This window comes from Ammospiza caudacuta, chromosome 5 (genome assembly GCF_027887145.1).
Source record: "Ammospiza caudacuta isolate bAmmCau1 chromosome 5, bAmmCau1.pri, whole genome shotgun sequence".
NCBI classification, from domain to species: Eukaryota; Metazoa; Chordata; class Aves; order Passeriformes; family Passerellidae; genus Ammospiza; species Ammospiza caudacuta.
In genome coordinates, this window is record NC_080597.1 from 11,372,515 (window position 1) to 11,398,903 (window position 26,389).

General features: G+C 45.7%; 1 protein-coding gene across 2 annotated transcripts in view; it reads right to left on the minus strand.

Moving 5' to 3' along the window:
- Window positions 1-20,242: 20,242 nt before the first annotated feature.
- The window catches only part of DENND5B (DENN domain containing 5B), a 105,427-nt gene continuing 99,280 nt past the window's right edge, over window positions 20,243-26,389 (minus strand). For both annotated transcript variants that reach the window (XM_058804570.1, XM_058804569.1), the window contains 4 exons: window positions 25,787-25,869; window positions 25,515-25,641; window positions 24,619-24,793; window positions 20,243-23,787 (listed from right to left, as the gene is read on the minus strand). In XM_058804570.1, coding sequence (XP_058660553.1) covers window positions 23,604-23,787; window positions 24,619-24,793; window positions 25,515-25,641; window positions 25,787-25,869 — 569 coding nt within the window. In that variant the 3' untranslated portion in view covers window positions 20,243-23,603. The remainder of the gene's footprint in view (window positions 23,788-24,618; window positions 24,794-25,514; window positions 25,642-25,786; window positions 25,870-26,389) is intronic.

Below are 26,389 nucleotides of genomic sequence, written 5' to 3' on the forward strand. Positions count from 1 at the left end.
TCCCGCCTCCCCGCGCTCTGCCGCCGGCGGCCGCGCGAGCCCCCCCACGCCCCGCCCACCGGCCCCCGCCCCTCGGCCGCTCTGCGCAGGCGCGGTTCCCACGGCTCCGTTTCTCATCAATCGGGCCCCGCCGGCTGCGCGCGCCCCATTGTCCTTTTAAGGCAGAAAGGGCCGCGCGGGAAGAGCGCGCGCGCGAGGGGGGGCGGCGCCCGCCGTGACGGCGGAGGTGACTTCACGCGCGCGCGCCCCCGCCCCGCACCTGCCTCGCGCCGCCCCGCCCCGGAACGGCCCCCGCGAGACCGCCCCGAAAACACAGCGCGAAACACGGCCCGAAACATCACTGAAAATACAGCCGCAAACATCACTGAAAATACAGCCTGAAACACAGCCACAAGCATCACTGCAAACACTGCACAGACCCGCAAACACAGCCCCGAAACATCACTGCAAACACAGCCACAAACATCACTGAAAACACAGCACGGACCCGCAAACACAGCCCCAAACATCACTGCAAACACAGCCGCAAACATCACTGAAAACACTGCACAGACCCGCAAACACAGCCCCAAACATCACTGCAAACACAGCCGCAAACATCACTGAAAACACTGCACAGACCCGCAAACACAGCCCCAAACATCACTGAAAATACAGCCCGAAACACAGCCCCAAACATCACTGCAAACACAGCCACAAACATCACTGAAAACACTGCACGGACCCGCAAACACAGCCAGAAATATCACTGAAAATACAGCCTGAAACACAGCCAGAAACATCTCTGCAAACACAGCACGGACCCGCAAACACAGCCAGAAACATCACTGCAAACACAGCCACAAACATCACTGCAAACACTGCACGGACCCGCAAACACAGCCAGAAACATCACTGAAAATACAGCCCGAAACACAGCCACAAACTTCACGGCAAACAGAGCACAGACCCGCAAACACAGCCCCGAAACACAGCACAGTCCGAAATATCACCGCAAACACAGCCCCGAAAACACAGCCCATAAACATCACTGAAAACACAGCCCAAAACACAGCACCGCAAACATAGCCCGAAAACATCACCGCAAACACAGCCCGAAACACATCACTGAAAACACAGCCCAAAACACAGCTCAGCCCCAAAACAGCACCGAAAACACAGCCCGAAAACATCACTGAAAACAGAGCACACACCGCAAACACAGCCCCCAAAATATCACTGAAAACACAGCCCAAAACATCACCGCAAACACAGCACAGCCCCGCAAACACAGCCCCAAACATCACCGCAAACACAGCCCCGTAAACATCACTGCAAACACAGCACTGCCCCGCAAACACAGCCACAAACACACACAGTTCCGCAAACATAGCCCAAAACATCACCGCAAACACCGCACAGCCCCGCAAACATCAGCACAAACACAGCCCCAAACGCAGCACAGCCCCGCAAACACAGCCCTGAAACATCCCCGCAGACACAGCCCTCAAACATCCCAACAAACACAGCCCAGCCCCGCAGCATCGCTGCGAACACAGCCCCGCAGCAGGGCCCTGCCAGCCCCGGTGACACTCCGGTGACACTCCGGTGACGCTCCGGTGACACTCCGCCCCCGTCCCCCCGCGCTCGGCAGCCGCGTTGGTGCCGCCGCTCCGCACCGAGCCCCGCGGGCGGAGCGCCGCAGGGAACGGGGAAAGGTTTTATTTTATTTTATTTTTTTTTTTTTCCGCTCCGGGTTAATTTTAATGTTCCCTCTCTAAAGCGCTCCAAAAGCCGTCGGCGGCTTATGTAACTTTTCCTGCAGCGTCACAATGAGTGAATTGAAAAGTCGCGTCATCGCAGCCTTTGGGTTCACGGCTCCTTTGTGCAATTTTGGAAGGAAGAGCTGCTGGGCGAGGCGGCCGGCAGGTTATGTTGAAATAGATTTCCTTTGAGAACTGTGTCAGACGGATTAGCGTGTGATATACAAGGTAACACCTCAGGAGTTATGACTTAGCACCATCGCAGCCTGTGCCTGCAATAGAGCTGCGAGCTGCTCCCTCCCGGGCTGGCACTCAAACCCAGCCCAAATATGGATTCCTTTCTTTTGAGCTACTTAAAAGTTTAAAAGTTTCCCACAGAATCGACTGCAGCTCTGGCACCACATGCAGGTGTGGTTGAATACTCTAAAACACTGAAATAATGCCAAAAAATATTTCTATAATAATTGGGGTTTTTTCATGACAGTGATCTTTTCAGACTCATCCTGATTTGGGCACAGAATTAACAACTCATCAAGAACTTTTGCTGAAATTATCATTTTGCTTCCATCAACAGCTCTAGTTATGATCTGGGAATTTTCAGAGAGCAGGACAAGTGATTTTCCTTACCTTGGTCTGAGGATTTTGCATCTTTTCTACTTGCTTGTAAATCCGTGGTAATTGTACCCCATCTCCTTCCTCAGTGCTGCCAAAGCAGCCACTTTGGGCACAAAGCACAGGAAAACACCATCCAAGGAACCCTCCAGGCTGTTATTTGAGTTTTGGGGTTCCTTTTGAATGATCGGAGTGCTGCCTCTGCTACCAGGGCTTCCTTCCACACACACCTAAACCAAATCACATTCAACTTGTGAGCCACAGGTGTACCAAAGGCTGAATAATTCCTCAAAATATTTCTGTAATTTTACTGCTTTTAACTGGTCTAGGGAACTCTACCAGCACTTTTGGCAACTTTTGTTTACACATAATGTGTCTGATTTCACCTGCCTCTTTCTTTTTGATTGGAGGGAGTGATTGTCCCAGATTTTCTCCTAGTATTTCCCCATTTCTTTGTTCTAGCACACTATTTATTCCATTTCCCCATTTCTTTATTCTAACACATTATTTATTCTATTTCCCCATTTCTTTATTCTAGCACATTATTTATTATATTTCCCCACTTCTTTATTCTAGCACACTATTTATTCCATTTCCCCATTTCTTTATATTATTCTTCTCAAGCCCCCTTGGTGACATTCCTTTTAGTCCAGCACCACCTAGTTTGGCATTTAAACCCCCAAGTGACAATGAAATGACATTTCCAAGGAGAATTCCCTAAGACACCAAGCAGAACCCAACAGAACAAAATGGATCTCTCAGTGCCCATCAACTGCTGCCCTTGTCACCACCATGCTGAATGTTCACAGAACATCTCAGGGTGGGCTTTGATGGCAAACAAACCAGGGTCAGGACAACTCCTCTGGTATTTATTTCACAGCTCTGTGCCCTTCCGCTCCCAATCTCATGAGCACAGGTGTTGCTGTAACCTGGGGAGGATTTGAGTTTCCAAATTCAGTGCTGTGAACAGCTCCATCATCCCTGTCCTCTCAGAGGAAATAAAACCCCTTCTACCCACAGAAATGGCAACACAGAAATGAAAAGCATGGTCCACCCTTCATTTCTGAAGCATCTCTGGTTGCCCTGAGGTGTTTGCTGATGACATTTCAGGGCTCTGCTGTGACTCCACAGTGGTTTGAGATTTCATTTTTGGCTGATAGCCAGCTTGCAAATAAATGAAAGGCACTCAAACACCCGATGAGCTTTCACCGAGGTTCCCCCAGCCCCTTCCCCCTGAGCAAGGCATGTGTGCTCTCCACAGCATCAGAGGGACACCTTGTCTGGCCTCACTGCTGGGAAAGGATGATGGAAATAGCCCCAACTTGGGACAAACTTGGAGAGTTTAATTTAAAAATGCAGATATGTGAAACAATGCATGCATCTTCACACTACAGGTGAAGCCTCATTTCACGAGGTTCTGTTTTAAAAAATTAAGCATCTTGCTTTCCACTCAGAGCTTGCTATAAAGCAGGAATATGGGATTTCACAGGGATCCCAGGTGACCTTGAATATGAGCTTTACACCAGAGGATTTATCCTCATCCAGATCACTTCTGAAAAACATTTACTTTAAGAATGCATGTGGAAAACCAATTGTTTTGGACTGTTGCTGTGCTCCATTTAAACTGGCACCTTCTCTGCCTGGACTCTTAATTATTTTATCTGGAAAGCTAAATTATGTCAATGGTGTAATAATAAAGTGAGCCATGAGGGTTTTTAAAACTTAAAACCTGCATGTGTCATCAATGCTGAGGCAGAGCTGCTAACATGGAGAAAAAGGAGAGCATTTGCCAGCCAAGACATCTGATCCTGTTGTGTTATTTTTCAATATTAATGAATAAGTAAACACAAATAGGCTACTCATTATTAGGTGAAGAGCAGCTGTCAAGACAAAGCCCAGACAGCTGTTCCTGCTTTAAGGAACTGCTCAATGCTCCCCAAACTGTAAAATGCTTTTTTGTAACTTGAGTAAAATTAAATTTAAAATTTAAAAATTTACTTTCTTGGCTTAATGATTGACCAAAAGATTTTGAAAATATTTATCAGGAATTCTTTAAGGGGAAAAAAAAGTGCTGATTGACAGAGTTGTAAATTAGGTTTTGCTAAGGAATACAATTTCAGAGCAAGATGCCATCAACAAATGAGTTCTTTAGTTCTGCTTTCACCAGTTGCCCATCTGAGTAGCAGCATGTTAATTTTTTCAAAGGTGCAAATGCTCTGAAAGCTGATAGTTGTGAGCAAGCAGGTCAATAAAGAAATGGGATTTTCACCATTTTCTGTTTTAGGCCAAATAACAGATGGCTACAAAAACTGACAGCAAAGCTTGATGATGATGAAAATTGATATTATGATATTCATGCTTTCAGAATGAAGTAGTCAAGCTATGAGGCTCAGAGAGACAGAACCCTGGACTGGCTTACTCCTAGGAGCAAGGCAGATCATTTATAGCCCAGCCTAAGAAATCCATCAGGGCTTAACAGAGAATAATAACCTTTCTGAAGCATTTTTAATTGACATTTCAAATTCCTTAAGAGGAAGATAATTCTCTTAAATTCTTAAGGATTCCTCAAATTCCATAGCAAAATGAACATTTTTTATTACTGGTTAAACACCTTTAATGCAGCTTCTCAAGCACTGCTGGTTTCTTTGCAGCACTATTGCATTCATACCCATTAAAGCCAGTAAGACTATTCTATGGGGATTTATATTAAGGAGATTTGAAGACACCATTAAGAAGATCAGCCCTCTCTGCCTGCCAGGCTGTTTCCTGTCAATAAAGTCATCCCCCCTCATCCTGGCATTTAGGGCAGTTTTGAAAACAGAGACCTTGTTTGGAAACACAAAAGAGATTTCTCCTTTGAACAGAGACCCCCATATTTCTCAACAGGAAAAGTGGGGAGCAGTTCCAGATTTTATACTGATGATTTCATAGAAATCTTTAGGGAAGAGGGAGTTGATAACTCCTTTGGAGAGTGCTGTGTAGTGTGGGAACCCAGGGAATTCCTCTGGCTGCCCTGGAGGACTCGAGCCCCTGCCCAGGGGGTTCAGAGACCTTGGCACAGAGCACAAGACCCCTGTGCCTTTGATTTAGCCCTTGGAAAAAACAATGACCAACCTTGTATGAAGAATTACAAGCCATGAAAGTTTAAGTAGAATGACAGTGAATTTATCACAGGGTGAAAAATAGATTTTTGGGGTTTTTAGAATGGGGATTCAGGGAGGCAAGATGGAAGAATCTGCGCATGTCCAGCCTTTCTCCTTCTTCTTCTTGGCCTCCATCTTCTGCTGTGATGGTGGCACTTTTAGATTGGTTTAGAGTAGAAGCTCACTGTCTAACATAGGTGATAGGTATTGGAAAATAATTGTAAATATTTTACATGTAGTTTTTAGTATAAAGACATAACACTGCCCCGGGGGCAGGCGGAGTGCCCTGGACTGTCCTGCTGAGCAGGCCTCGGCTGGACAGGAGAAAGAATTTTATAGATAAGATACAATAAACAACCTTGAGACCGAGAAATGAAGAGTTCTGACTCCTCCTTCGAGCACCAGGCTGGGAAAAGAGACTTGCTAATTTTTCTTGGGGTCACTCTGACCAACTAGAAACCCCAAGAGTGTAGGTCTCAGGTGGGATCACTTAGGGACAGAATTTGCTCTTTGAAGTTTCTTACTGAACCAAAGACTCCTGACCAGGTACATCCATCTCCTCAATCCTATCTTCTACCACATGGCCTGAACACAGACAGGGCTGGCTGAGGGAAAATGAAAAGCAAGGCTGGGTGGCTGGGAGAGCATCCATGGTGCCCAGGAAGCAAAGCCAAGTGTGACAGGATTTTCACCTTGACCTCTTTCTCAACAGGAATCAAGGAGATGAATAGGAATGCTTGGCAATGGAGACTCCTAGGGAAGCAGATTGGTTTTTTTCTGATTTTCTGAAATATCTGATGCCTGAAATGCTCTGCTGGGAGCAGCCAGCATGGGGGGCAGCAGGACCTGCCAGGAAGGGTTTTCTTACAGGTGTAAGGTACTCTGCTAAATACAACCAAGGAACCCGAGGCAGTTCTTTCCAGGTTAAAGCATCACCCATTCTTTTCCAGAAAGGTTTGTCCTCTGTGACACTGCTTAATCCACTGCACCAGCAGGCAGAATGAAAGGAACAAAGGCACTTTGAGAGGTGACAGAATTCCAGATTCAGACTTTGACTGCAGAAAGCCAAAGAAACTATGGAAAACCTGTGTCTCTGTGGGAAGTTTTTAGTGAGCCAGAGCAAGGTAGAGGATGGTGATGTCTCTCCAGGCTCAGGTACAAGTGAGAAGCCTCATGAGGAGAGATAAAGCCTTGCTGACCACCTTGCCAAGCTGCCAGACACAGTGATTGTGAGTGTTCTGGTGAGGAGCAAGAGCTGTGGGCAGACTTGGCTAGCCAAGGAAAGGAGGCAGCTGGAGGAGCTGGTCCTTGCAGGAAACCTGCAGGATCTGCAGGCTGGATCACAAGCTTTGATCGAGCAGCCAAGAACCAGGCGGGAATCTACCGCCAAAATCTGGAGGGAGGAGCTGGAGGCAAAAATTTTTGCAAGGGTAGGAGGGAATGGAGCTGACTAACAAAGCCACCACATTACAGAGATAACTTCAGATAGCTTAATTGGACTGAAACAGTTAATTGGGCTGCAACAAATCAACCAAACCTGACACTCAACATCCTCTGAGAAACAAGCCAAGGGCAGGTGGAGGGAAAGAGCAGGCAGGGAGAATGCAGCAGGATACATCCCCCTTCTTCACGGCAGAGGCATCCCATTCTGAAAGTGAAAAGAAGATAAGAAAAGGTGAGAAGATTTCCAGGAGGAAGTATTCACTCACAAAGCTATGGAGATAAGGGGAGGGCAGAAGCAGCATGAGCAAGCTTCAGGCAAAATTTGAGCAAAATTTGATCATGGGGATCTCCAAAAACAAGTTGGGTCTCATAATGGATGTTCATAGTCAGGGGTGAACTCTACAGGGTGATGAGATAGAAATAAACCCAAAGCAGGAGACACACATGTGACCTCAGTGACATTCCTCAGGTCTGACAGCCTGTTCAGATTGCAAATTACAGCATGCAGAGAAGGCAAGGGAACCCAGATGTTGCCTCCAGGGCAGAGGTGGCAGAGCCAGAGCCACAGAGCCCTGTGCAGCATGATCCCCGTGCTCCAGAGGCACAGAGTGATCTGACAGACACCTCAGGGCCAGCGGGAAAGTTCCTCTGTCCTCACTGTCCCCATGCTGCAGGGATCACCAGGGACACAGTTCCTCTGTGCTCACTGTCCCCATGCTGCAGGGATCACCAGGGACACAGTTCCTCTGTGCTCACTGTCCCGAAGCTGCAGGGATCCCCAAGGACACAGTTCCTCTGTCCTCACTGTCCCCAAGCTGCAGGGATCACCAGGGACACAGTTCCTTTGTGCTCACTGTCCCCAAGCTGCAGGGATCAGCAGGGACACAGTTCCTTTGTGCTCACTGTCCCCAAGCTGAAGGGATCACAGGGACACAGTTCCTCTGTGCTCACTGTCCCCAAGCTGCAGGGATCAGCAGGGACACAGTTCCTCTGTGCTCACTGTCCCCAAGCTGCAGGGATCACCAGGGACACAGTTCCTTTGTGCTCACTGTCCCCAAGCTGCAGGGATCACCAGGGACACAGTACCTCTGTGCTCACTGTCCCCATGCTGCAGGGATCCCCAGGGACACAGTTCCTTTGTGCTCACTGTCCCCAAGCTGCAGGGATCCCCAGGGACACAGTTCCTCTGCCCTCACTGTCCCCAAGCTGCAGAGATCACAGGGACACAGTTCCTCTGTCCTCACTGTCCCCAAGCTGCAGGGATCCCCAGGGACACAGTTCCTCTGTGCTCACTGTCCCCAGGCTGCAGGGATCACCAGGGACACAGTTCCTCTGCCCTCACTGTCCCCAAGCTGCAGGGATCCCCAGGGACACAGTTCCTTTGTGCTCACTGTCCCCAAGCTGCAGGGATCACCAGGGACACAGTTCCTCTGCCCTCACTGTCCCCAAGCTGCAGAGATCACAGGGACACAGTTCCTTTGTGCTCACTGTCCCCAAGCTGCAGGGATCACCAGGGACACAGTTCCTCTGCCCTCACTGTCCCCAAGTTGCAGGGATCACAGGGACACAGTTCCTCTGTCTGCACTGTCCCCAAGCTGCAGGGATCACCAAGGACACAGTTCCTCTGTGCTCACTGTCCCCAAGCTGCAGGGATCACCAGGGACACCAGGACCTGCTCCATCTGCATGTAGGAGAGAAGGGATGCAGGAGGGCACTGCCCTGCAGGCTCAGAGTATTTTGCAACTTATTTGCACCTCCAGGAAAAATGTAAGAAGCCTCTCAGAAAGGAGAGGGTAGGTTTTGAATCAGGAGGGTTTGGGACTTCTATACTACATACCTTTTGCCTCCCAAATAAGTTTTTTTGGTTAAAGCCACAGCTGGAGTTTTCTGTCTCTTTCTCAGTCAGTAGTGATGCCTTGTGAAGGCTGACCTAGAACAGAGGCTAGGCAGAGCTAAACAATAAAGCAGGGATTTATTAGAAGGCCTCAATGGATCCACCTTGGGCAGCACAAGAGCCCAGCCAGGGCTACACCCAAGATGAACCCAAAATGGTCACAGAAAATGGATGACCAGTCACAGGGTCTCACACTTTTATAAGTTCAGGTCCATTTGCGTATTGGAGTTAATTTTCTAATTACTCCTTAAGCTTCATCTTATGAAGTCCCATCCTTTTTTTTTTTCCCTCTCTTCAGTTCACATTGTTTATGTTCTTGGGCCTGAAATTTGGATCACCTGTCCTTGGTCCCCAGCTAGAGAAGGAATAGTTTTGTTTCCCTACTCTGTGAAGAGAGCTCACCATCCCCCAACAGGAGGCTCAGAACTACACAACAGAGCAGCACAGAATCTGAAAAACATAAAAACTAAAACCTGAGGGATGAGTAGGATGTGACTGGGTTTGTGTGTGAGGATTGGGCTGATTAGGAGAGGAAACATTCCAGCTTGGGCAGAGCTCACCTGGACAGGCAGGGGGAAGCAGTGCCTGAAGCAGGGAGGGAGGCTCCTTGAGCCAAGGCATCCCCAGGACTGGCTGGAAGGAGCAGCCTGCAGGGATGAGCAGGCTGTGAGGAGCTGCCCTGGGCTGGCATTGTCCTCCAGGCATTTCTGAAAAGCAGCTAAACAAAGTGATTGCTATTTACAGAGTAACACGCTGGCTGGTCAGAAACATTTCAAAAACTGGCCTCTCTAAAACCACCTAGCAGTGTGGTTTCTGAGATGCTATTTTCAACATGCTGTCAAAACAAATCTCTATCCATAGCTGAACTGACTGACTCCTCCTGTCAGGATGACTACCCTTAGCAGTGATTGAACCAGTCCTAACTCAAGGCTTCAAAAGCAAGAGCAATATTCACTGATTGATTTGCATTATCTGTAGGAGGAAAGTGGGAAAACAGGATAGCTCTGGAAGTGACCTCTTGTGCTGATCCTTCTTTGCCCTGCATATGTCAGGGCTCAGTGCTCCACTCAGAGTGGATTGGGGAATCACAAACATCCCATTCACATAATGGAGTAAAAAAAAAAAAAAAAAAAAGAACCAAAGAAAAAGTTTGAACAGGGGTTAAATCCCTCCTGCTTGGACCAGCTGCTTCATGGGGAACAAAAGAGTTTGAGGTTCCAGGTAATCTCCTCTGTGCCATCTTGTACCAGCCATAGTCCCAGACAGATCCCAGAGTGCAGATCTGTCCAGCAAGGTGTTCCCTCTACTTCTAGACCCTCAAGCTGTTCCAAACCAGAGAGAAGTGACAGTTCAGCCACACAAAAAAGGCAAGGAGGGACTCAGCTGCCACCCTCAGGAGCAAGAGTGCCCATCCAGCAGATGTGTGTGAGGTGGGAATGTCCAGGTCTTTCCCACTCATGTGTAAGTGTTCAAATGCTTCTCACTTACACGGGCCAAACTCACCCTCTTATAAAACCCATCCTGTGGTAAATTAGAATAAGCAGCCATTCACAGCAGGTCTGCAAAACAGGAGGAGTTTTGTTTGTGCCATTCTTTAAGGCAGCAGCAGCCCTTTAAAGCCTCTTTTATAAGCTGTGGTAAATGGGCTCCCAGCATGCTCCTTACACTGAGTCAGCTTGTGGATGCTGACTGGGGCACTGGAAACAGCATTCCTAGGGTGTCCTGGGAGAGACACACCAATGGCCGCACTCAGGAGTCAACTTCAAACCAGTGGCACCCATTTATCTACCCCTCTACTGATTAAAATGTCAGGATGTGAACCTGGTGCAGGCTGACTCAGTTTCTTTGGGAATGACTGGAACAGCTCAGTGCCACAGTCCCCTTTCCTTAAAAACCCCCTGCACAGTGCCCCTGTCCATAGCCACAGACCCCAGAGCTCTGCTGAACACAGTGTGGGTTTGCAGGCTCTGTGCTGTGACAGTCCCCTCCATGGCCACGGTCCCAGGCTCCCAACACTCCTTGCCTCAAGGCTGGGATGCTCCTGGCTGGTTTCTACATCCATCCCACCTCCTGGGGATCCATCCCACCTCTTGGGGATCCATCCCACCTCCTGGGGATCCATCCCACCTCCTGGGGACTCACTGATGCCTGCACAACTGTTTCCTCCCAAGTATCTTGGTGTGTCTTCATGCTGCCAGCTTCTGCTCTGCAACAGCACCCCTCCCTGCCAAGTTTGTGTAATCTACCATCACCACTGCTTCCTGCTCCACTGGTTTGAATTCTTTCAATGCAGAAGAAGACTCAGACTCCCCTCCAAGAGGTAGCTGCAGTCATGCTTCAGGCAAGTCATCCTTTAAACAGCCCAGAGGCAGCAGTTGTGATAGCAGTTACTCATTTTCCATTCACCAGGACTGTAATGGTTGGTAGACAATCTGCCTGTGTGAAATTCACATACAGCCTTTGCAAAAACACTGAGAGTAGCTGGCTGTAGCATCTTAACTGCATTTCTCAGAGAAATTTAGGCTGAGTTGCTGGAGTGCATCAATGGGGGAAGGAATTCTCTGCTAAGGAATCAGTCTGATGTGGTGGGGGTTGACAGATTTGAAAACATCCAAAAACTTCCTGAGGAAGCATGACATGTTCCTTTCACTGCTAGCTCTCTGCTGGCACTCAGGGCTTATAAAACTCACCTGTTCTATGTGTGCTCCTGGCACTTCCCTCTCCTTAAAATGGAAATGAGAGTAAATAATTTCTTTGAGGTAGTCAATAACCTGTTGCTAGAAAACTTGTGTTTCTCTCAAGTAGGATCAATAAGCCCAGAACACCAGCCACAGGTAATTAAAATAGCACTCAGCATCAACCAGTTCCCAAGTACCTGTACCACAAAATGATCTTACAGCAAAGGACCCTCCAAAGTGCTCATCAAGGACAGCATCCATTCCACACAGCTGTCCCAAAAGAGACACAGGGCTGGCCACACATGGTGTGTGAAGCAGAGTGGATTTTGCATTTCTGTCCAGGGAAAATAAACTGCACCATTGTGACCAGCTAAGAAATTAATAAACTGCATCATTGTGGCCAGCTAAGAAATTAACCTATCTCTTACCAGGAAGCTGGGGCTGGCACAGAGACCATGCCTTGTTCTCAGGTTGTGAGTGTCTCTGACCAGCATGAGCACATCCAGGGGGCTAAAGGCAGCAGGGATTATCTTTGGGAAGGCAGAAGGAAGCAGTACCTGGATGTGCAGACTGGTTCTGGTGCAGAGCCAGCCAAGCACACTCCAGTTATTCTCTGTTCAGGAATTGGAGGCTGCTCTGAGTGGATAAAAACCACCTGATCTAGATTGTATCAGGTGAACCTTAGTAAGAAGGTCATAAAAAACCTGTCAGCTTTCATGTCTCATGCTGTTCACCAACACAGGATGCACGGCGTGAGACAGAAAGTGAGAGTGATAGAAAGAATAAATCAAACTGGTAACTACTACCTGGTAATTTCTTCCAGACTGTGCAGTTTGTAAGCCCAAGAGCAGCTTACTCTGTATGCACCCAGGTTAGCTGTGCAAACTCTGGGTGCTAAACAAGGCTGGATCTGGCATAAAGCAACCTCTTGGAACAAAGTTTTTCACTAGACACAGAGATAAAATCTTCTCCCAAAACTAAAACTAAAAAAAGAGAAGAACTGTGATTTTTGGTTTGACCAAGGCATACAATGATATTTTTGATCCTAGTCTGCTTGCGAGATGGCAAACATTGACTTAGGGGGGTAATTGTGCCTCTGGATCTGATTCTTTGGGACAAGTAACTTAAACTGAGATTATAGAATGTGATTAACTCCTGCACAATGCAAAGAAAAAGCATTTTCAAACATCTATTCTCATCTGGAACTTTCACAAACCCTTTATGAACTGTTTCAAAAGCCCTGCTCACTGTATTATAACATTTCCCTTTTAGTGAATGGGAAATGCTTTGTTTCTGCATTAAGGCAGAAGCACTTCCCCAAATGTTCCATATTTCAAGAAACAGGTATTTAGGATGGCTCCTGCTCTCTGCTTTGCAAGGCTACAATATGCACGTGGCTTTACGTGCTCTTGTTATCCCAGAGTTCTTAGTTTAGTTACCTTTAGAGGTTTTATATATTCAGATTAGAGTGCTCAAAAATTGGATCAAATTCTTTAAGCTAGTCTGGCATTGCCACAGCTGAAGAATTAAACCAGGCCTGTTCCATAGCATCTTTATCAGGTGCAAGGAACAAGTAAGGAGTTCCACTCACTCACTTTTGCACCAAGGTTGATTCTGGTTCATTCTGTGAATGAAGCACGCTTGGATTTTGATATAAATGTGAATGCACAGGAGCTGTGTCCTAAAATTGGACTTGACTTTATTCCTGGCTTCACATTCATGTTTTTTCCCTTTATTTTACGTAACAGCAGATCTGCTGTTGAACAGGCATTGTGCATTCAGACAGAGATTCAAGAACACTCTCTTGTCTCATCAAAACTTTTTCTCCTGCTTTGATGTGTTTTGTCTTCTTGTTACCTTGCTACTTGTGCTAAGAACACAATGCCCTTGGAGAAATCTTGTTTCACTGCATATTCCACACCCTGCATATCTGTGCTAACTCCAGAGAAGGGCAAAGCACAATGCAAAGGTGCTCAGAGTGCTTTGGCTACTGCCAACTGTTTGCCCTCTGAATTTCATGCATTTTTAATTGTACACACTTCTGTCTGTCTCCAACTTAATGCTTTCATGAAGAAAGCCTGGTATTCACTTGATTTGCAGTCATCCACTTCTTCACAAGCAAAGTCCTGTTTCATAACAGCCTTTCTGTAACTTGGGTGCTGGTTATACCACAGAACAATGTTTTAATAAATGTTATTTACATTTTTCAGGCTAGCTAGAGGGGTTTTGGTTTTAATTAGCTGAGTAAGAGAGTCATGAGTTGTTATGCAGACACAAAAAGAGCTGCTACCATCATCTCCTTACCCATGGCTCCTGTGCCAACAAAGGAAAAAATAGTTCAGCCCCTTGCAGGCAAGTATTTCTTTGAAAGAGAGGAAGGGGAAATTGATTAAGATGTTACAGTGTGTGTTGTGCCTGGAGTTCTCAGTAGTTTTTCCTTACCTGATTATTTGCCTAAGCCAGGGGTAGAAATTCACTTCAACATTTGGGAGGAGCAAAGGGAGTGCAAACCCTCCTGCCAGCTCCCCCAAGCAGTGCCTTGCTGGGGGAGGCCAGAGGGGTTGCATGGGAACACTGCCTGCTGAGAACCACTTCAAATGAATGATGGACTCCCTCCTGCTCCTTCCTCCTCCTTCCCAACCCTGATCCTCAGCACAAAAGCCTCTCAGAATCCCCCTGCTTGTGACATTTGGAAGGAGCAAGGTGCAACGGACAGAGGGACATCCAGGGAGTGTGGTGGTGTTCTCAGGGGTACCAGGATGAGGGAAGAGACAAAGATCTGCTCCATGTTTCAGAAGGCTGATTTATTATTTTGTGATATATATTACATTAAAACTAAAAGAATAGAAGAAAGGATTTCATCAGAAGGCTAGCAAAGAATAGAAAAAGCAAGAATGATAACAAAGGCTTGTGTCTTGGACAGAGAGTCTGAGCCAGCTGACTGTGATTGGCCATTAATTAGAAACAACCACGTGAGACCAATCACAGATGCACCTGTTGCATTCCACAGCAGCAGATAACCAATGTTTACATTTTGTTCCTGAGGCCTCCCAGCTTCTCAGGAGGAAAAATCCTAAGGAAACGATTTTTCATAAAATGTGTCTGTGACAAGGGAGCTCTGTGTGGAGGACCTTGCTCAGCAGCTCAGCTTGTGATATCTCCAGGAACATGGCCAGCTTGGGGGATGAACCAGACAAGGCATGAGGCTTACAATGCACTGTATGCATTGCATTTTGGTAGCCCTGCACCAATTTTTGATGAAAGCTTCCCAACACTTTGGATGCTCCCAGGAGCAAACAGATCCATTTGCTCCTAGGAGCATCCAAAGTGTTCAATCCGTTGCAAACAGTCTGAACTTCAATGTCAAAGGAAAACTTAATTTGGTTACAGGCTAAGTGCAAGTGAAAGATGGATGTGTGCATCCTGCTGAAAAATGCCTCTGATAACGAGAGGGGACAAAAGGGACATGGCTGTCCTCTGTGCCCAGGTCCTGCTCTGCCCTGGGGAATGAAATGGGGGCTCAGATTTGCCCCCACTTGCTGAGGGGGATCTATCTAGAGCACCCTGCACTTTGTGATAAGGCAAACCCTGCTGTTCACAGCTCTACCCAGAGTCTACACCAGCATTCTTCACCACCAGTGTCCTGCTGTCCCATCCTGTGTCCTGCCACTGCTCTCTCCCAGGCTATCTGGGCTGAACAGAGTAACACCAGGCTGTCCAGTATCTTCCCTAGCACAATTCTGCCCCCTCACAGAGATAACTACTTGTAGTTAAAATGCTGAGATCATCCAGAAGCCAACTCTTATGTGGAAACTTGGGCTGTCCTAATAAACATTGTGTGGTGAAAGCAGCAGCAACAACAGTCATTTTAAGATTTTCCCAAAAGAGGGTTGCTTCTTTTCTGTGCACAAACTAATAGTTTTTGCAGACTACATTGTTCATGAATCCCTGTCTAAACTCATCAGTTTTAGGAACTTTCACTGGCTTCAGCAAGCCATGGTGGATCAACTTGTGTTTGCACTTCCAGGACACATATTTGTGTCGTAGACATATTTTATGGAAAATCCTTTCCTTAGGCTTTTTCCTCCTGAGAAGCTGAGAGGCCTCAGGAACAAAATGTAAACATTGATTATCTGCTGCTGTGGAATGCAACAGGTGCATCTGTGATTGGCTCATGTTGGTTGTTTCTAATTAATGGCCAATCACAGTGAGCTGGCTCAAGACAGAGAGTCTGAACCACAAGCCTTTGTTATCATTCCTTCCTATTCTATTCTTAGCTAGCCTTCTGATGAAATCCTTTCTTCTATTCTTAGTATAGTTTTAATGTAATATATATAATAAAATAATAAATCAGCCTTCTGAAACATGGAGTCAAATCCTCCTCTCTTCCCTCACCCTAAGACCCCTGTGAACACGGTCACACATTTGAATTGAAGATCAGCTAGCTCATTCCTCACTTTTTAGCATTGTGCCAGTTAAACAGAAATGACTAAGCCCAGAGCAGCTATCCTATTTCTCACTGAACACAGCCCTGTCTAGCACAAATTCCTGCTGACATCTGAAATTCTCTCCTAACAAAGTCCATCCCTAGGATGAATGAATAGCTTCTCTGGCCTGCAAGTTTTTCCTAGTTCTCCTGTATTCCTGTCACCACGAATGGAAACTTTTTCCACAGCTTTAGGAACATGAAAGCTGGGCAGAGCCATAGGGCGATGTTTCCACTTCCATTCCCTGAATGCAGTTTTTCTTTAAGCCATTTTATGGGCTGGGGGAGAATATCCTGTGCACCACACCCACTTCTAGCCAGCCTCACACTATTTATACAGTCAGGAACCACAAACCATCTGTGAGGAGTTCAGATCTCAGGCAAGCCAGTAGCCACACTGATTCTGAGCTGCAGGGCTCACATTGCATGGTCCAGCTTAGAGCACATTCTGTTTATCCCATGGGGCAATGACAGCTCAAAAACTGCATGTGTGCAAGAGATGAACTCAGGTGAGAGCACTGAGCACAAGAAATAGGCTAAGGAGACTCCATGGAAGAGCTCACACTAGCTCAAGTACAGAAGAAGAGTTATTTGAAGAGTCTTTAAATGACTTCCCAGTTCTTTTGAAATTGAATCCATGCCTTTAAAAAAACCCCACCACCAAACACCAGCACCAAAGATGGTTCTCAGTGTACTGACCACTTCTGATTACCATTGGAAATCTCTCCCCAGCACCTCACAGGTCTTCCAGCATGCATTTTCTGGTATGGATGTGGTGGATCTGGTGTGATCTATTTGGGCTTGCAATGACTGTGGGGCAGAGAAAGGACAAGATTAACTCAATGTTCATTAATGTCTGTACCTCCTACAAGAGCTATGGACTCAAGATGAAAAGCCATGGAAAGGTGCTTTTACAAAATATGTTTCCTCCCCTTTGGTAGGGAATCACTGCCATCCCCACACAACAGCCAAGCAAGGATTTTTATGCATTTTTGCAGTGCTTAACAACATTGCTGATACCAACCATAATTCCTGTCTTGTAGCTAAGTAGGAAGAAAGCTTGCTCTTCTGTTTGGACAATTACAAAACTCTCCAACCAAACACAGCTTGCAAGCCCAGAACACCACAAATCAACAGGTTTCACCAATGCCTTTAAACTGGATTTAACACAGATGAGACCTCAGGGCACTTCAGTCACAGCAGCACTGAGAAGCAGCTCTCAGCCACACACCAGTGGGTGCTGCAGGGGCAGCTGCTGACCCCAAGGATGGACAATCTTCCTTGGTGAGGCAGAACTGGCTGCAGCAAAGTCCCCCCACTCTGTACATCAGCTCCCTACCTGCAAGATGGAATATGACACAAGCAAATTGGGGCAAGTCAGAGAGACTTACAAATTGAAGCCACATTTCCTGGTCTCTACTGTGTGTGTCTGTAAGAAAAATAAGGAATTTGTCTTTTAAAATTGATATCTAAATTATCAATATATTGTAAAAAATAAAAAACCTGCCTGAGTCCATCACATTTAGATTTTACTCTTGTAAACAGTTTATTTTTTTTCATGTGTAAATGTATCACAATGGATCACGTGCGTGCCTTTGGAGGAATGAACACTCTATGGGAGGACAGTGCTGGTGGGAATATTCACAAAGATTAATGCCTGCACAGCCTCCAAGGGCAAGCTGCCTCTGTTGGGCTTCTTTAGGCATAATTAAAAGCAGCTAAGTGAGGCTTTGCAAGGCCTATTGAAGGAGCCCAGCTCTTCCCACTGGCTGCAGGGGCAGGGAAATGGCTTTCCTAGGCGAGCACCAGCTTTTGTGGAAACTTCTTTGAAAGCAGGAGAATGCAACATCTGGCTGCTATTGAGTTTAATTTTAGTTTAGATTTGTATAATTTTCCCTCTGACCATGGGAGCAGAGGAAAATCTGCCCCTGAATGTCCTGGGTGAAGATGGGGACATCTCTTACAGATAATTCTGCTACTCAGTGACTGGTGTGAACACCTGAGTCTCTCTTAGGCAAACCACAATTATTTTACATTTATGGATCTCACTGAATCCATTACTGAATGGTAACAAGGCAGTCATTAGATCACCTAGCAGTGAGCTCCTTTTCAGCATGAAAAATACGCTGTGGGTAACAATCTGGGGGCTTTGCTGTGTTTCCTCCTAAGGCTTTTACCACCCTCTCCCCTCAGGACAAAGCTGGGCTTGGTTCAAGGCAAAAATAATTGTCCTGGTCATATTCTGACAGAAAAAGTTCATTGAGAGGCTCTGAGATGCCCTGTGAGGTGTGCAGGGATGCAGATGGGCCCTGTGCAGTGCAAAGCCCTCCTGCAGCTCCACTGATAAATCAGCTCTGCAGTGGCTTCAGCAGAGAGTTTACCACAACCAGCCACCAGATAGCAGACCCAGACAGGAATTTCCCATTCCCCTCACAGCCTGTGCTGGGCTCACAGCAGCTCATGATACATGACTGAGAGAACAGCAGGGGAGAAATCAGGAATGTCAGCAATGAAATGCTCCCTGACTGCAGCCACAGCAGCCTCTGAGCTGATGGGGTCACAGACAGAGAAGCAGCTTCACTCACCATTTCACTGAACACATTTTTTTTATTGAACAACCTTACCTGAAATGCTGGAAAGGAACAAACCAGATTGATGAGCTACTTCAACTCCTACTCATGTCAGTTTTCTTCTATTCCTCCTTTGCAGAAAACACTGCAGTGCTCCCAGACTGCATCAATGACAGCACAGTGGAGAGGAAATTATTTGCACTTGCTCACCTGGACAAGCTTAGTTTTGCCCTACATCCAGTACTGATTGCCTTTAAGATGTCAGATCTCCAATTTACACACATTTAATTTACACACATCTGATTTACACACATTTATTCAGGAGGTGTAAAGGTATGGCCACCCCACCCACTGACATTTGACAATAAGCAGCTCTATAGATTTTATTCACATCTATAATGTTGATAAGCACCAGTATCATCACACAATATATTTCAGGATTCCCACATATATGGTCCCAAGCTCTGAGACTTTCAGTTCTCTCCTGAGATTCTCTGCCTCTTCTAAACAGAGGGTTAAAGTAAGTGAACAGACACGCTGCACCTCACACGTGCCATGCACACACTCATGCAGGGCTCTGCATTTCAAACTGTCAAAGTTTCCAAAAATTCTCCTATCTTTGCCAATTCCAGCATATTTGAAGCTGGGAGGGACATGGGGGAAATTTCTGAAAATCTAGTCCAACTCAGAATAGAGGGCATTTCACTACCTTTTCTTTTTCTTTGCACCTTTTTTGTTGTAAGCATCCATCTCTTGTCCATCCACCCTCCTCCTCCCACAACATGCTGCCTGACAGACTGGAGAGCACAAGCTTCATCCCAGCATTCTAACCCTGAGTTCAAATACCAGAGCAACTCATTCTAAGAGAGGAAAGAGACCCTTTGCTACAAGTTAATCCCATCCTCCTCCTCCAGATACCAAGGGCAAAGCAATCATGCTGCTGAGCAAACCTCACCCTGGTAAGAGCTCAGCTTCACTGGGATCCCATTTCTTCCCTGTAATCAGCCACATTTCCCACACAAGCCTTGGAATAAAGAGCTGCTTGGGCTCAGCATGGTCTCTGCCTCCCCTTTGTGTTGGGGAGGCAGAAGGGCTGGTTTTGGGAACAGTCCCTCACACCCCTTCTCCCCATCCTTGCTCCAGCAAATTCCCAGTACCAGAGTCACCAGCAGCTGGATCATTCTGTTTGGTTTGCTCCCTCCAGGCTCAGAGCAGCTCCTCAGCTTGAGACCCAAATCTCTTGGTTCCTCTGCAAAGAGAAAGTGACACCAACCATTATTGTCACAGTTTTATTTGTAAAGGACATAGCATGAAAAGCTGTATTTCAATGTACTTCAAAACCTGAAAAACCCATGTCAGTTCGTGGTGTGTATGTTAAAGTGCTTGATATAACAATATTTTACTCATGTTGTCTTGAAAATAATCCAGTTCTTATTCAGTTAGTAATAATGTAAAGACAAAATATACTCAATGGAGACACTTAGGGATCGTTTTAAGCTATACAGGGCACATTTGTACATTTCAAGTGTAACACACAACATTTCCCCTCACGATGCGCACCTTCGTTTGATTGAAAGGAGGAATTCCCTCAAACACGCTGCAACTACCCTAAAAACACATCTTTGAACAATGATAGCTAATTACACAAACCAACTTGGAATAAACATGAGCAGATTTTTCACTAAACAGTACAACTTCATTTATTTCAGAGAATTATAAATACACATTTTGTACATAGTGAGGCATTAGATTCTCTGACTCCCTCACGTTACCATGCTGGCTGTTAGTACAACTGGACTATGCAAACTCAGACAACTGCAGATGGGCATTGGATAGGAATTTTTTTTGTTTTTTTACAAAGCAGATATCAGAGAGCTTTGGTCTTTTCCAAGATTCCCTTTCTCAACCAAAGAAGGTGCTTTAACACTGAAGCAAAAGCTGTGTTAGCTTAGAAGAATCCTGATGGGTTTCTCACCATTCTAGTGGGTAGAATGATTTCTGTAAACCTTACAGAAAAAAACCCTCACAGTTTCTAATCAACAAAAGTAGTCCACCAAAAAATAAAAAAAAAAAATTATACACAGTAGAATAAAAATTCACTATGAAGAACCATTCTCCCAAGACTGTCCAATAACTACTCCAGGAATCTGAGGCACTCAGCTGTGCCCCTTTCCACATATCTTGGGGTGGTTTATTGCCTGCAAGGAAACATGAGACATACATCATTTTTATTGTATTATTATTAATATGATGTGAAACCTGACAAAACCAAACAAGTCAACACTTGCTGAAAAAGCTGAGGTGAAGTTGTGTTAAGTGCTAAAGGTTTCTTAATGTAGTCTGAAATAGGGAAAGGCCCTGATCTGAATTTTAAAAATTCTCAGGTCTGGACTTCTTTTAACTTAAGAAAGACTTAATGTAGTTATTGCCTTTTTTCTCTGTATGTGGTTTATTCATTTAAATGAATGACCTGTAGAGGTGCCTACATTTCTCCTTTATCCTGCCTGCACTTAACCCTTGCCATGTCAGATGAGTGTTACAACTGCTCCAGTCATACACAGCCTTTCGAGAAGTCTGCAGCAATGTACTTTGGGAAGCTTCCAGCCTGCAAATGCAGATGATGCTGTGAAGAAATCCAAGCACTAAAGAGGTGGTTATTTCAGTAAAATGAACGTCACTTAGACTGGGCTGGGCGTGAAAAAATCCTGTGCAGCAGTCATTAGACATGAAAGGCCTGAGTTGTAATAGAAATCAAAACATCCTAAGCAGTCATTACCAAATAATGCTGCCACATGGTTTCTGGTGCTAAATGTATAATTCATTGATAGAGTTAAGTACAGGGACACATTTTCAATTGCTGCTGAAGGGTTGTCATGCTTTGCCTGCTGACTTTAGGCAGACATGCCTGGCTACACAGAAAATCCTAACACCCCAAATTTCACATTTCTGGAAATGTAAGAGATGTCACACAGCTGTGGGCTCTGGCTACTAACTCCAGACAACATTCACAGCCTTTACATTAGTTACTCACACCCACAGCAGTGCCATGGCAGTGCTGCCTGCAGTATTTGGGATGAGTTCAGTCAGTTTAAGGAAGCACAAGCTCAGGAGGAAAGATTGGTTATTGAAAGCTGGAACCCTCATTAAAGTGGAAGGCTCCTTGACAGTGTTATTTTACTTCTTTCTTAGAAACAAAAAGACTTCTATAACGTAAAACTCTCCAATGAAACCAAGTTACATGAAGAGATTTCTTCTGGCTGGGAGTCTGACATCAAACTTTGACACTGAAGTGAGTGCTGTTCTAAGAATGCAGCAGCAAAGAGACCACAGGAAAGTAGAGAAGCTTGACAAAAGGCAGGTGAGAAAGCAACCCTTAATTTTCATCCTCTTTCTGTTTCCTTATCTCCCATCCCTCTTTCCACCATGTGCACACTATGCCAAGACCTGCCACTGCCCACCATTGCCAAGCCCCTCCTGAAGCCACTTGAGAGCATAGGGCAAAGCAGCACACCCACAGAACCAGTCAGGGGCTCTCCCAAGCCTCAGCTGACTGTGAGACCTCCAAAGAAAGGCCCAAGATTATAGGGAATAAACAAGTGAAAGCAAAAACCTGTATTTAAACTAACTTCCAAAAATTAAAACCAGGTGAAGCTAACTGTGTCATCAGACCCTTCCAACTCCCATCCACAAGAATGGAAAATACACTCTGTATTTGCTGCATGGTGTTCACAAGGTGATTTTGATATAATCTCTTGTTCAATTTGTATCATACAGTTGTTCCCAGCTCCTCATCAAGAGCTGTATCTCCATATATACACTGTATTAGTGCATACAAAGAAAGAGTGTAGGAGAGAAGCCTCAAAATACCAACATGAGATTTTTTTTCCCTCCTTTTGCTTAATTCCTTTTCATTTTGTAGCTGGATAATTGAGAAAAAAAAGTCATCCTGTATCCTGTACTCCCCTAGGAACACTCATTCTGCAGGATAAAGGAAGGTTCATCACCTGTCAGCATTTCAAAGCCAGCTGATACAGTTTGGTAGCACAGCAACAGCATCGTTTGTTGCTCTACAGCAATGATTCTTCTCAAGTACAGCAAGAATTTGGCATAAACCAAACTCCTCATCATGAGAAAAATAAAAAGGTCATCCACAACACAAACTGGCTGAGGGTGAGGGTGACTCATGAGAACATCCAGACAGGGAAGGGACATACTGAGCGAGTCAAGCAAGCCAGCACTCCCCATCGCAGGCTGCAGCAGCAAGGCTTCCAGGGGTGTCTCATCCTCTCAGGCTCTGAGGCTGACAGCAGTCCTTCTCTCCAGTGTTTAAGCATTCCAACACTTGTTTCCCCTTTTAGAGATCAACAGGAGTGACACAAAAGACCTTACAGAAAAAAAACCCAGCAACTCACTGCTTCCATGCATGGAAGGCGAGTCCTTGAACAAACAACAAACTAAGAGAGACCATGTACAGTAGGGTAAACCAGCATATGCTTACAGCATTTCCAAGAGTGACACGATCACAATGGCTACAGAAGGATATTTGCTGTATTAATTTGCAATACCTGAAAAAAGCCCTGCTGAGTTTGCACTGTATTTACACGTTGATTGGCTTCTTCCTCGCAAGCAAGTAGCGGCATCCCTTCCCACCTTGGTCCTTCCCTCCCTCCCCCAAGTCCTTCCCCTGGGTTTAAGCTACTCATAGTCAGAACAAGAACATTCACTCTAAGAAAAATTTCTTAGAGTAATATAATTTCTTAAAGAAAGATAGCATATTTACACACATCTAACACATGAAAATACTCTATTTTTTTGTACTAAATTTCTGTTTCAAATAAACTACAATACTGCATCTTAGCTTTCTGCAGCTTTAGAGGCCAGTCCCCATCGGGCACAAACTGGGCTTCCCAATCCTGCTTCCACCAGCAGCTCTGCCTTACAGTGGTGCACTACCATGGCATTCAAGTCCTGACAGGTCTCCAATTGTGGTTTGCTTGTTTGGGAAAGGAGTAATGAAGTTCTCAGCAAAGCCATGCTAGACATCCACTCCTTTAATGAGCGACCCTTCTAGGATGATGTTGAAATCCTGCAATGTCTGTAGGACCCGGATGAGGGAGTTGACAGTCATGCGGTCCCGGAGGAGAGCGTTCTCTTCGTACATCCTGGTGATGGGCGGGCACTCCGCCAGCAGCGGGATCCACTGGGACAGCAGGTGGTCCCTGAAAAGGGCAGCACAGGAATTGCTTTAGCACCCACAGATATCACACTGGAATTCTGCTCCAAGAAGAGCACAACCCAAAAACATGCAGCCCCTTTTGGCGAGCGGTGGGTGTTGTTTGCACGTACGAGTTTGCCGCGTAATCGCAACCCTTGATTTGGTTAGTAAAATACTACCCACTGTAGAAATGAAAATTGAAAAGTATTAGCAGAATTGGACATTTGTAAGAATTCCAGAACATTTTCCGATCAGGAATAAGGAAAGTAAAACTCAAGGAAAAGCTGAGAGACTGTTTGCCAACCGGTTTTCCAAGTATCCAGACAGATAAGACAAAAATGGTACTTATTTCTAGATATACCAACTTCTACCCTCCAAAATACAACTAAGTCCCACCCTTCCCCAAGACAAACCACCCTATTAGGAAAGAAACGTTCATCAAGAACAGTTCTGTCAAAATTATAGCAGGCATCCCATTTTCACAAGCATTTGAATGAGGATTTAGATATTCACTAGCTCCTGAAAAGGAACTCTGCATTCCCAAAGTCAGTACTTCATCAAAAATAGCATTTCAATGGATTTCATACACATGACTGTCAAGCTAACAGCTATAAAAAAAGCTCAAAACATTTTTAGCAGTTTAGACACTAGCCATATATTACTAGGGCCTCTTTGCTCCAATTTTTGATGTAGTACTAAAGCTGCCTAAAATAGGCACTGGATAATAGATAGGTGTGAGATGTCAAAATGGAAAACTAAAGGCAAAAACAATGGTGGAGAAATATTCTTCTACTCTAATGCCAGAGGACACACATAATGAAGAACAGTTGGGTACCTTGTCCCCAGGCAAACCAGGATCTGGAATTTGCCATCCTTTCCAATGTTCCTTGGAGCTGTATTGATGGCATTGACATAATGACAGAAGGTTTTGCATGAAGATCTCTGAAGCAGAAGGGCCTCCTCATTGTCTCCAATCTGATCACTGGTTTCAAAGTAAGCAACAGCTTTCTCTGTGGTAGGGAAAAGATCAGAATCCAGTGAAAAGCAGCACTTCATTGTGACACAGGATCACACAAGGGAATGAATCCTTAAAAACCAACCTGCTGAGAGATATTGCACAGTTTATCTATGAATTCCTGACTCTGAAGACCACAGGTAGGTGGTCACCTCTCCACCTTTGCCATGGCATGGCACTGGTCAGTCTGACTAACACAGCTAACACCAAGGAGCAGCACCAGAGCACCCCTCAGTGGTTTCACTCTAAGTGATACCACCAGCAGTGATTTTTCACTTTTTCTGAGTAAACACCCTCAGGCTGAGCATCTCTGCCTGCAAGCCTGTTCTAAGGGAGGAGGTACATCTTAAATTACCCCTACAGAGGCCTGCAGGTAAGGATCACCAGTGCAATGATTAGGAGAGTTCTCATAAAGCAGGAATCCAAACATTTCACTCCCTGCCCTTTCCTAGCTCTCCTCCTTATTGCTCCTCTACTCCAACCTCCAGCTTGCCTTGTTTGAACTAGGAACTCATAAAATTTATGTGCAGACTCACACTCTTCTCTTACACAGAGTTTAGTACTTCTCATCTGCCATCAGGTTTCTTACTGACTTTAAGCAACCTGGAGCAGGTGTTTGGCAGGAGAAATGGCCCCCTAGCTGATGAGGATCCAAGGTCTGTGTTTGAGGAGTAATTTTACCCTAAACCTTCTCCTCCAAACCACATACAGCTTACCTATGAAATCCCAGATGAAAACATTCTTGTGAAAAATGCGAGCTGATTTGAAGCCATGGTGGAAGACCTGCTCCAGGGCTGCAACCAGACCGTTTTCCCCACACAACAGAATGGTAAGGCTCCCTCTCTGTGGAAAAGGGAGAGCAGGTTAGTACAACTTGCCTTGTCTGGATGCCAGAAACTTCTTATCTAAAGGTAGTACATCTACTGGTACTTTAGTGCCATTTCTGTTTATAAAAATTTGCAGGCAAGTAATGAAAAGCAGGAATTACCTCTTTCTCTGGCTTGTGGAAGTGTTTCACAATGTTGTTCACAGCTTCCCCGATTCCCTCTTGGATCTGCCCCGCATTAGGCTCTGTGAAATGATGGAGAGCAGACCAGCTGAAGGTTAATCTTAGCTTGCTTGACATTTCAGCACTCATGTCCTCTAGTTTTACAGGAGCTGGACAGATGTATGAACAGGATCCACACTGTCCCACCTCTGTGCTTTAGCAGAGAATGCCTTGTGTGACCCTCACAGTCCCGTGTCCTGTTGCAGCCAAGTGCAGTTACTCATAAAAGCTAATTTTAGGGATGTGAGGTCAATGTGCCCTAGGGTCCCTGCAAAGACAAGCTTTGCCAGAAGGCAGCTCCCAGCAGCCACATCAAGCTCTGAGCTGCCCTCAGACTGCAAAGTGAGCTGGGAGGCTGAGCAGCATCAGCTACTGCAAATTCTGCTGCCTCCTCCTCCCTCATCTCATATCTCCATGCTCCAAAGAAAGAGATTATTATCTCTCAACAGTCAAAAGGGGACATTGAAGAGGCAACATGTACGTCACAGAGCAAACACCAACCAGGGAAGGCAGGAAAAGCTCGTTGGCTTGCAGCTGCTGCTC